Raw genomic sequence first — 12,171 nt, 5'->3', positions numbered from 1 at the left:
CAAACCACGACGGCAAGACACGCACAGAATTTCGGCGACAAAAGCGACCCGTGGCTTCTGTCTTCATCGCAAACCACAATATCCACGCACACTTCACATCTTCCAGTCGACGACGAAGGTTGCTGCTGTGCAACTAGGCTAAGGCTTCAAGCGCACTTTTTATCCGTGGGCCAACGCTTGAAGATTTGATACATTCATGGCTATGGATGCATAATTTCCGAAAATTTTGACTGAGACGAAAAATCTTTTTTATGCGCTTGTGCTTGTTTTTCAGAAACCTTTGGAAATATTGAGAATAGCTTGTACTTCTTCCAACAATAAAAAGAAGTTGAGTGATTCAAGCATACGCCAAAGAGTGTGAAGGCGAAAGCAAGCACGCCCAAGAAACATCCATTAAATTACTTGACAGCACCATTACTTCTTATGGCTACCTCATTCAACGAAAGCTACCTCATTTAAGTGTGCCTTTACTAACGTCGTCATAATTAACACCAAAGTCCTTGGGTTCGACTCATACCAAAGGTCGTGGATTAGAGCGCACCTGCGTGTGTGTGTGTGTGTGTTTGCGCGGCAATCAGCATTCTGCTGTGTGTGTTTATCTTCTCTCGGTCCAGTCAAAATGTGGCGCAATCCAGCTTCTAGTATGCTATACCAAGAAGCCCAGTCTTCAACCTTAGCACGTCTGTGGAAATTTTATTCCTCTTTTTTTTCATTCTCCCGGTGTAAAAAAGAAGAAGAAAGTTGTTATCCCCGTGGGGAAAACCACTTCCTGTGGCCGAATGGTTAGAGGGTCGTGTTACAGTGCTGAGGTGACTAAGTTTGATAACTACGCACGCACTACAACCGCAACTTTTTCAGCGCTCCTAATCACGTGTCAAGGTCACCCTCAAAGTCATATAAATGGCCAGGAACTGACATATATCACAGTTGTGGAAAGAGCTGAAGAAAGCTATGACTTAAAAACGAAGTCGGCTCTCAACCATTCCAAAAAGCCTTGGGAATATAAAATTTGAAATTCTTTAGTTGAAATTTGAAATACCCAGTCGCCCAAGTCTTTAACAAATACCGCTTTGGTGGTTTTGCATGTGAACTCTGTAGACACAAAATAACTTATCCCCCACCTGGCGATGTCGGCAACCGCTTGGATGAAGCGGCGGCCAATACGGTCGCGCACCGACGACTTGTTATTCAAGCGGCCACACACGAAGCGGTAGAAGTCTTGGCAAGGATCCACCGACCAGTCCATGGTTTCGTTGAGCAGCTGCACACAGCCAACGAGTAGTGAGCAACGCGTGCGGGTTTCTAAAAAAGGACTTGGCTTGCTGGCTCGTTCGTTGACAAAACATGGTGAGCCATTTGATCTAAACTTTCTGCATGCGCACAATTTTTTATTTCCTGACTAAACAATATACGGCAGGAATGTCGACGTTAATTCCGTGGCACACACCGAGTGACACAAGATGGCGTCGAAGAGGTTTGCTAAAGAGTGGCGAGGACCAAGTGGCAGTACACATGCTTTAGGTTCGCATCAAAGAGGTTCATTGAACAGCAGCACGTGTCCAGTACGAGATAACAGTGACCCACATCGGTACAATGGTTGGTATGGAACCCTTTTCCCTCACCGCAGCAGCTTAGTGAGTCACTAATTTAGCCATGCACTACCCAACGACCCACGTTCTCGGGAAAACGGCTAAAAACACAGGCAGGCAGGCAGGCAGGCAGGCAAGCAGGCAGGCAGACCGATAGACAGACCTCAGAAAATGCGTCAAGTACCCTGAGAATGCTAATCACATTAACATTTCGCATTGAAATGTGAAGCATTGATCATAATAGGTACGTTTAGGGCTCTTCCAGGAGCGGGCGACACACAACTGCCCTCCCAGAAATGCTACTTTCTGCAGCTGCAGGCAGGCGGCAACACAACGTTATGCTTGCGCCGTCAAGGCATCAGCTCCCATCCGCCTAGGTGAAGGTAAATTTCAAATATTCCTTGTAAATAAGCAACCAACTGCGGCAAGTGTTATACTAAACGGTGTAGACTCCAAAACGCCAATCTTCAGCAGAATTTGAGCAGTAATAGTGCACCGATTAGTGCAAAACCTACTTTCGAACAGCCGCAGTGGAATGTGCAGTACCCTGTACCAAAACTTCCGCCAGGAAAAATATAAATATTGTAAGCGCACTAACAAGTCCGTTAGTGTTGAGCCACAACAAGCAAGCAATGTACTACAAATTCAACATGGTCGAAATGGCGGAATCCGTCGAAAATTAACATTTCAAGCTTTTTTTTCTTTTTTTTGCCTCCCTGATGTCAAAAATTGTACGTTAGGCTTACTGCTCTTGTGGCGTTTACAGTGCACGCACGCGGTACCGCAAATTTGTCTGGGCGCCATGATTGCAGTGCAGTACTTTCGGCTGGAGAGCGCAGGTCACGTGTGCGCGCCACCAGGCCGCCGCACAGATCGACAATGTGGCGCGGTGTGGTACCGTCACGCAGCGCGCGACTGAAGACCACGAAGAGTGGGCCGTTCAGCATGCGTTCAGTTTGGGCTCCATTTTGGGGCAGGTAGTTACGATACAAACCATGTCTCTTCATGTCTCGCACAAAAGTGCATTTGCTGCCAGAATCGTGGAGCTTATTGGTAAACTAAGACGACTCATTTTACAGCAGCTATCCTGGGGCATCGACAAGAGCAGACGTCGAAGGTCACCGATGTTGTGGCACTCTACGATGATGAGGAGGTATAAAGGTGCAGCTTCAGATTATCTGTTTGATACTGTAACTTCCGTATTGCCGTCATTTCTTTTCAGTTCCGAAGACACTTCAGGCTAAGCTGGAGTATATGCAAGGTGCTTCCAAAGCCGTTCGCAGCCTCATATTCCAGTATCGCGAGAATCATTCATCAGTTCACGCACCGAACATTTGTCATCAATAAAAAGCTTGACCTTGTTCGCATTGGTGCGAATCACAGTGAGTGCAAGTGAAAACTGATCTCTTGTTAAGCTGTTGTCTGCGGAACTTCGAATTCGGCAAGTCTCGCAGACGGCGCTACAGTCACAAACTCGCGTTTGGCGATTCCTGCGTTCGTCTCGCGTAGCGAAACGTGAAAGAGAAACGCTGAAAAGACCGTGAACGTGAAAAGGTGGCTCTCCGAAGTTACCAAAATACTCGCATAACATTTGAACTCATTAGAAAAAACTTCCTTCAATCCAAAGTTGTAAACGACACCTAGAATGATTGCCCATTGAGACGTGGCTTGAAATTATTCACAAAACCGCATCACATGCACTTTACCTAATTATTAGCCAAAGACGTTTTAACTGCTTGCGACTGGCCTTGCACCGTTACTTCGAGTCCCTACAATGATTGGAGTAAAGAATAGCGAAATGCACGTAACCTCGAAATATAGTCGAACACAGACAGAGAAACTAAATCAAAATGCGGACGTTCATAATCTTTTTAATTTATTATTTGCACCCTCGAAATGACTGATTCCATTGTAGCTTCATCGCTTGGCAGCGTTTTCAACTTCATTACATTTACCATTATCCTGCGGGATTGGCGCTTGCACTAAGCATCCTGCACACGATGTTCATACTTGGTACAGGCCCAACGCCGCTGTTCCCAATTTCGATCTGTTTTCTTCGCCACTCATCGCATGCGCGCTGCTCTTCAGGAATCCTCACTATGCGTGGCTTTCCCACAGCACGGTCAGAACACAAATGTAATGCCTTACTAGCCGGGCTCTGTTTATATATATATGTAATGTAGATACGTCACGCCCTGCGTTACAGACTGTGCTGTCACAAACCTGCACTTTAGTTCATATTAATATGGATCTTGACGTCTCATCAACTGTTACAGGCGGATGTGGTTACCAATCATTCTGTGCCTCCCAATGTTAGCGACTGCCTTATGATCCATCACGTTGACACCAGGCGTGTTTAATGCTCGTCTTTGTCGCAACAGGTGGCATGCACTGTATGTGTGATTGGAATGAATTTTCACACTTCTCACTTCAATTTTAGCCTACGATGGCACTACCTACGGGATCGGCCCAAGAAAGGGTTTTTTTTTTTTTTGCTCACGGACACGACAAATGCATTAGGCGGAGGGAGCGGGGTCATGGTATACACCTTCGCGCGGTAAAAGTGGTCCTAGAATTTGCGGTCACTCTGCTGTGAGCATTTATATTTATTTATCCTTGACGCATCGCCATACAGGCTACACACTTCAATGCAGCGAAGTGAGTTTCTCGAACACACTCCATGGCAAGTCCGCCCCACAGCAAGTGTCACTAAACCTTTCCGTCTGACAGCCTGCGAGTGACACTAACGGAGAAGTGCACTTAGTCGAAGTGACACTAAGTTTGCCCGTATGACTGGGGTACATTGTTACTTTAGTGCCCATAGTCACAGCAGCTGAGCAGAAACGCTAGTGTGCCTATCGACTGTGCGTTGTCAGTTGACAGTTGCCTGGAACGTAAGCCAGACCCCTGCCCTTGCTCTGCAACCGAGGCGACTGAGCGTAGCGGTGACGGAGCGTCCACTTCGCTTGCTTCTTCGTTTTTGCAGCCAAACGCACGCCACGAGTTTGGAGACTCTGAATCTCCGCTAGCGAGCCGCGCATGCGCCGTCAGTGGGACTGCGTCGCAACGGTGGCGGCAGTGGCGACGGCGTGAATGCGCCTGAGGCATTCCTATAATTGCTATCGCAATCAATCCCTCTGATACTCTGCGTTCAGCGCCGAGGCATCGCATCAGAAGACTGGCTACTCTGGAATACGAATTAGAAATGTAGTTGGTCGTAGATAACACTCACGGGGACCAACTATTTCACTACGATGATTGAAGTGGATATTCCCATGTACAACAATAATTACTTGCGCATATCACTAACCGTTCAGAAGAAGCATGCACCAGATTTATGCACTGCCTATGCAAAGAAGACGTTACGAAACATGGTTGGTGGCTCTTTCATGCGGCAGCACCAATAATTAAAGAAGCTCCACGAAGACACCGCTGCCGCGAAAGATACGGGGATCATGGTAATTTTTAATGCACTGTGGGGAAACTATTGTTTGAAGTGCACTGATCTGGGTTTGTGTTGGTTTTCTTTAGTTTTATTTGTTTTGTTATTCTGAAACTAACGAATATGAAGGGGCACTAAAGAGAAGTGTAACTGAAGCTGTAATAAAAATTCACCCTCGCGGATTTCCGAAACATCAGCTATCACCAAGAGAGAAAGCTCGATAAACAAAATTCCAACACAGCTAGCTGGGACGTCGTGGGTCTTGACAGCATCTTTTCATGCATAATTATTTCACTATCAGTAAAGATTAACTGCATTTTTATTGTAAAAGAGCTATAGAGTGAGCTAACCACCTTTCGAGTTCATTCCCTGAATCAAAACGGCCCAGCTCCAGAAAATCCTTTTGAAATCAGTGACATCACACCGACGCCGAGGTTCCGGTGCGAAATTCGTGAGTGGATTAGATATATCAGTTATAGGGTACAAATTTTGTTTCCTCCGGTGCTAACTGCATTTAGAATTGGTAGCTGAGCTTCATTATCAACAGTGGCTACTTTGCTTAGTCAGTGACGCTCCTACATCTACCCTTACCAACTGAACTACCACGGTATAGAATGCTGAGAAAACTATGTAGTAAGTACAAAGAACTTCAATAAGAGTGTAGGACACAGGATGAAAAATGTAGGCAGGGGCACTGACGTGAGCGTCACGTAATCTCTATGAAGATGCGTCCATTACGGCTGTTGGTCAGGCAATGGGAAATCGCCTCTGGTGCTAGCTCGCTTCTCCAAAAATGCCTCTCAAAACACTTCCTATTGCTATATTTCCGCTATTACGACACCCTTTGAATAATTCGCGCAGCCAAGGCAGTACAACATTACCTTGGGGGCACCTGGCAACTTTCAGCATCAAACAAATATTTTTCATGAGGCTCGGTGACCTTTCTGTGCAAGGCAGTGGCTAGGCCTTACACCGTAGCAAAATAGTTTCGAATAAATTAAGACCACCACAGGGATTCTTTACGACGCGTACCAAGGATCGGCCTACGTCAACCTCGTTACGCTCTACCTTTTATAGAAATAGACTGCCGCGACCGGGCGACCTCGTCCTCATCCTCAGTGCGTGCCACAGCACGCACTGAGCCATTGCAACGGAGTCGCCCGTACTACGATGAAAACATGCACAAGTCTGAAGGCTACACATGCGCTTGCAGGCCTGCAATGTCGCCCGTGGACTTAGCGCTTCTCTCAATGTGGAATCAGCTACGGCCTAAAACCCTTGGTCTTACGTCTTTCCGCGAAGGTGATTATGTTAAGGCGTAAGCCTTTAGTGGCGCATGAGTGTCCGGGCGCAGTCCGTGGTGGACGTAGGCAAGCGGTGATCACCGGCGAGGGGAGCTAGGAGAGGAGCCGCCACGCGAGTAGCGCTGTGCGCCTGGGCGCGTGGGAGAGCGCGGACATGCGCATGTGGGTGCGCGCACATCGGCGACAAACCTTTCAGCCATATGGCTGTGATTGCATCCCATGTTCACGGCCACGGCGGTGTCCGTTCGCAGAACAGTTCAGACAACAGCTACTGGGGCACCCATAGATAGTCTTGCGCCTATCGAAGCTTAGCTCAGCAAGGTGCCCATAGACTTTTTTTGTACACGAACCTTGGTGTATAACATGCAGTCCTCGTCGCAGATGGGCAGTTTGACCTCCGCCTTCCGTGCCACGATCAGCGCCGCCGCGCACACGCCCACAATGACCGCCGAGGCGATGGCTGCGTGCATCACACGGCGCCACGGGAAGTCCTCGGCCCAATGGCGCAGTTCCTCGGGCACGACTACCGCGGCGGCCACACGCTCGCGTATCAGCTTGGGCCTCAGTCCATGCTCGAAGGGTCGCGTAGGCTCTATGGGCGCCGCAGACGATGCGATCGAGGCTCTCGTCCTCTCCGTGTAGAAGTCCAGCGGCTGGGACGGCCTGGCCAACTGCGTCGTCGGACAGAACCGCAGACAAGGACGACCATGCATAGTCGTCACCATTATATCACGGCATTAACAACGTTATATCATTTTAGAGCGTAGCTTTTTTTTTTACTTTTTTTGCGACCCCTTCCAGACTTGGCTGACCGTTTCTACAGATGCTGTTCTCTTTTCAAATAGCCTGCAGGTAGAAACTTATACAATTACGTGTCTGACGGCGGGATGGATCTTCGGCATCGGGCATAACCGTCTTACGCTCTAGATTTTGGTGCACGCTTAAGCTTCGCCTTTACGTGTGGAACGCGATAGCATTCAAAGATCCCTGACTGCTCCTCATGCTTCCCGGCAACTGCAGCTTATGTAGCCATAATGTTTACGCTTAAGCTTCGCCTTTACGTGTGGAACGCTATAGCATTCAAAGATCCCTGACTGCTCCTCATGCTTCCCGGCAACTGCAGCTTATGTAGCCATAATGTTTACGCTTAAGCTTCGCCTTTACGTGTGGAACGCGATAGCATTCAAAGATCCCTGACTGCTCATGCTTCCCGGCAACTGCAGCTTATGTAGCCATAATGTTTACGCTTAAGCTTCGCCTTTACGTGTGGAACGCGATAGCATTCAAAGATCCCTGACTGCTCCTCATGCTTCCCGGCAACTGCAGCTTATGTAGCCATAATGTTTACGCTTAAGCTTCGCCTTTACGTGTGGAACGCGATAGCATTCAAAGATCCCTGACTGCTCATGCTTCCCGGCAACTGCAGCTTATGTAGCCATAATGTTTACGCTTAAGCTTCGCCTTTACGTGTGGAACGCGATAGCATTCAAAGATCCCTGACTGCTCCTCATGCTTCCCGGCAACTGCAGCTTATGTAGCCATAATGTTTACCCGCAAACACTGGCAGCGAACGCAATGCACGAAGGCGAGCTTTCTGGTAAAAGCGCTGGCTCATGCATGGGCCGCGGATGCGCGTATAGGCGAGCGCCATCTGGATGCTATTGCAAGGAACCGGGCGCGCCGCTTTTTGAATGATATAAAGACTTGAAAACGGATATGAGTTTAATTTCCGCGAAACGGGATTACGTTTTCTTGCATATTTAAATTAATTCATTAATGTAAGTCGTTCTTTACGACTTTTCCTGACGCGTTTTACTTTGAGAAATTAAATTACTTCAGTAACGTCTCTGCTCTGCATGAAGAGCCTGCGTGTTTGGGTATGCGTGGTTCGGAAAAACCTAATTAGACACTGGACGCGGGACGCCGGTATCGGATTTCCTGCGACATGGGGCTCTTAACGCTATCCCGGTAATACCTAGGTCACAGTCGTGAGCATACATCTCTGGTGCGAAAGCGAGGTGACTTTTTCAGACTATAGATGCCTGTGTTACGTCACGTTGCACGTGACCGAGAGCACGTGTGCGCGAGAGCTCGTGCTCGGGCAAGTATGGGCACCAGTGTCCATTAGGCCACAGTTGCGGTAATGAATTATCGAGTAATTATCTACCATACCACTGTATTTCGCGTGTTACATCAGTCGGCAAATGCCTCTTTTCACGAGTGTATCCTCAACAAACATGAAACATCGTCTTCACTTCGTGGCACCACTGCGTCAACGTCTCAATGCGCACTTGCATGAACTGGTGTTTGCATTTCGGCTTAGCTTTATGAACGGCGTATTGCATAAGCATAATCATGGTATGACGTCAATAAAGGTTTTGAGTTCGGCTATATATAAGCATCAGCATTGCTGAGATTACACACTGGATGGGATGAGAATGAACGCAACTCACATCGAATTTGATATTATAGCATTTAATTAGCCCCGTCTCGCGAAAGATTCGCTTTGCAACTTAGGCGTTGGATTTGTGCAATAATTATGATCACCAATGCTTAATCAAGTGTTCCACGTCCTTAAACGACCTGCCGAGATCCGTCTTTTCGTTCGGATTACAGAATTTCACTTTATCCTTAAAATTGTGTTACAGCCTAGGGGTAAGCTTTAGCTTGGGGGCTCCTATGTAAATATATAGGAAAGGAGAAATCGTTTTCCTTGGCAACAACTGCACCATATTTGATTAGGCTTGTTGCATTTAAAAGAGAAAGTTTAAATCTAATTACTGTTAGAAGCGGATTCTTTATTTAGACCACCGAATTTATAAAAATTGTCAACATTTGAAAACTTTCCGAAAACGAGTCTATCAAATTTACAGCTCTGTAACTCAGCAATAAAAAAAAATATCGCAATTCCGTCTATCACATCTAATAGCACATCTAAAGCTGACAAATTCCGTGTATTATAAGTGGTTCTCAAACGCAGCACTAATCTGAGCAGCAATGTTGCAAAACCTCCGTAAATGTTTAAGAAATTCACGTAAGTCATTGTAGTGTTTCCGGTTATCTTGGTTGTGGTCAAGCCCAGGTGTGGACGGTCCTGTGACATCACTAAAAAACAGGAATAAAACGTGGTTGCCTAATAAACACGGGGCTCTTTAGTGGCACGAGCATCAAATGACACTATTGTTTCTTGCACAGCACTTCCGGTTCACCTGTCGATGCGACCGGGGCGGAAATTCAGAATAATTGAGAAAAGAGTAGATAAAAATAGCACAGTACAAATTTCATGGGTTTCATTATAGATATGATATCGAAGCACAAGTTGAGTTACTGATGTGTCTGGAATAATGTAACTTAAATAGAAATCACTGAAACGGCCGGGGACAAAATTCAGAATAATTTAGAAAAAGAATAGGAAAAAAATGCTACAGCACAAAGTTCATGGATTTCATGATATATATATATATATATATATATATATATATATATATATATATATATATATATATATATATATATATATATATATATATATATATATATATATATATATATATATATATATGATATCAATCAGAGCATACGTTTTTTACAAGTTGAGTTACCTTACAAACAAGGTGGCATGATATTTCCCCGGCTAATTATTGAAAAACAGTTGCCTGCGAGTTCGGTTGGTGCGTTGCGTTCACCTACTGTTAACCTAAAACACTAAAGCAGAGATGCGAGCGCCAGTAAAGGACACCTAAATGAAGGATTAGGCACGCCTACCAGTTTCTGGGCACGTGGCTAGATCGGAGTGGCGTCAGTCTTTCTTTCGCATCACAGTTCTACAGGACCGGACGCGACAGACATAAATTAATATATGTCAAATTTTCACGCTTCGAATGTTACGATGGATGCGATTTACAGAACGGCGATATCTGCTTTTGCTGCAGAGGGACAAATTTGTAAGCTTCGGGCTTCCATATTTTTTAAACCCACAAATATATCAGAATCATAGTAAGAAATTCAGACCATAAATCGCAATTCCGCTTGCAACAGTCACTATAATTTAACATTTTTTCTCAAATGCCGCAAATTTCAATTATATTGGCCCGGGGCCTATTTTAGAAAAGCGTTTCTGCGTTTTACATGTATTCGAATAGGCGGTGTCCGAGTTGGGGCCGTGATAAAGCCTCCTATTAAGGGGAAGCTTGAGTGCTACAGCACACTCGGTAGCTATATGGCACACGACGCTATCCGCCCTCGGTCGCCTTGGCGCCTAACATTCGCTTACTATCTAAATTACCTAGCACGGTGTCAGCGCGCTCAGGCAAGCATGAACATTCATACTCGATGGCCGCCGACACTCGCTGTCAAAACGCTGGCATGACGAATCGCGGCAGTAGCAGCGAGCGAAGCGACCTTCGTGATGTCTATCGCTTCAACGTAAACCGAGCGGTAAGAACACAGCGCACGCAAAGCTACGAGCCGTCGGCCCACCTAGGCTGTGCTCCCAAAGCAGATCGCTTTCAAGTTAAAGCCCGTGTTACCGCGCGCGGCCGCAATACAACGCGAAGTATTACGCGTACCCTATGGCCAAAGCAAATTTGTTAGCAGATCCGTTCAGATCCGTTGAGTTCTGCAGGAACACTGGGTGTCCTCATTCCGGCCGTGCTGGGTGAGGAACCATTCGTGCACAGCGGACCTAAACCTTTTGATCGTTAGCGACGAGGGAATTTCAGCTATGCTACCGTGCATCAAAGGCGGCCATCACATTTGTGGTTGCTTTAAAGTGCGAATTAATGGATAGCACAAACCGCGCTCACCTGGGGCTTTTGCTTCTTCTTTCTGGTGACGATCTTGCGCAGACGTGGCAGGTAGTGCATGGCTGGCAGTAGAAAGAACGCTAGCAGTGCGGAGCTCAGAAAATGCGTGACCGGACGCGAGCATGGATCTTCTTCTTCTGCTCGTTCTCGCGGCTCGAGCATCCGAACACCACGAGCGGCATTTCTTTTCATCTTCAGGCCGTAATCCCGATAGAACGTGCAGAGGCACTGCTGCACTGTAAGAAAATTATTTTGCATATCTGTGCCCGTACTTTTCGAATAAATTCAACATTAAAGGATGTGCATCTCTATTTTTGAAACCAAAAGAAAAGGAAAAGGTTTTGCGCTTAATCCCAGTTTTTGTTTTGCCGTCAAAAAGCCTGTGGCCATCTCCTGGGGTCTTGGCGAAGAAAAAAGGACGGAACCCCTCGTTTCTGCGTCGATTATCGTCGACTGAACAAGGTCACGAAGAAGGACGTACACTCCCTCCCACGGATATACGACGCATTGGATAGACTCTGCAACCCAAAATACTTCTCGTCGATGGATTTCAAGACTGGCTACTGGCAAATAAAAGTCGGCGAGAGGGATCGAGAGGATCGAACTGTCTTCATCACGCCAGATGGCCTCTACGAGTTCAAGGTCATGCCACTCGGTCTGTGTTCGGCACCTGCAATGTTCCAGCCATGATGGACACGGTGTTCACAGAGTTGAAGTTGCAGCCCCACCTCGTCTACTAGGATGCCGCCGTTGTCTTTGCCGGAAATTGCGACGATCACTTTATCGGCTTCGGACAGTACTATTGACCACCGAATCATAAGGCCTCATTCTGTGTTATAACGCAACTGTTATGACTGCTACCGGGTGGGAACAGCATCAGGCCGGACGGCCAGGAGCATAATAACGCCCACACAAGAACGGGAACACTGCGCCCGTTTATTCAGTGACAGCCCTTTGTTCCGACGTTCTCAAGCCGCTCCGGCACGTGCGATGACGTCGGTCTCACGCCACGGCGAACGCGCTTTTCTGTG

The 12,171-nt window shown here is 46.8% G+C and overlaps 1 protein-coding gene across 1 annotated transcript in view; it reads right to left on the bottom strand.

Annotated features, from left to right (window-relative positions):
* Positions 1-11,411, bottom strand: part of LOC126518160 (uncharacterized) — a 33,529-nt gene extending 22,118 nt beyond the window's left edge. The window contains exons 1-3 of the mRNA XM_055064290.2: positions 11,141-11,411; positions 6,686-7,006; positions 1,122-1,261 (exon numbers count right to left, since the gene is read on the bottom strand). Coding sequence (XP_054920265.2) covers positions 1,122-1,261; positions 6,686-7,006; positions 11,141-11,398 — 719 coding nt within the window. The 5' untranslated portion in view covers positions 11,399-11,411. The remainder of the gene's footprint in view (positions 1-1,121; positions 1,262-6,685; positions 7,007-11,140) is intronic.
* Positions 11,412-12,171: the final 760 nt, after the last annotated feature.

The sequence above is a fragment of the Dermacentor andersoni genome, chromosome 11 (genome assembly GCF_023375885.2).
Source record: "Dermacentor andersoni chromosome 11, qqDerAnde1_hic_scaffold, whole genome shotgun sequence".
Classification (NCBI taxonomy): domain Eukaryota; kingdom Metazoa; phylum Arthropoda; class Arachnida; order Ixodida; family Ixodidae; genus Dermacentor; species Dermacentor andersoni.
The sequence above is the reverse complement of the archived record's forward strand: the minus strand, read 5'-3'. Positions and strand labels throughout refer to the sequence as shown.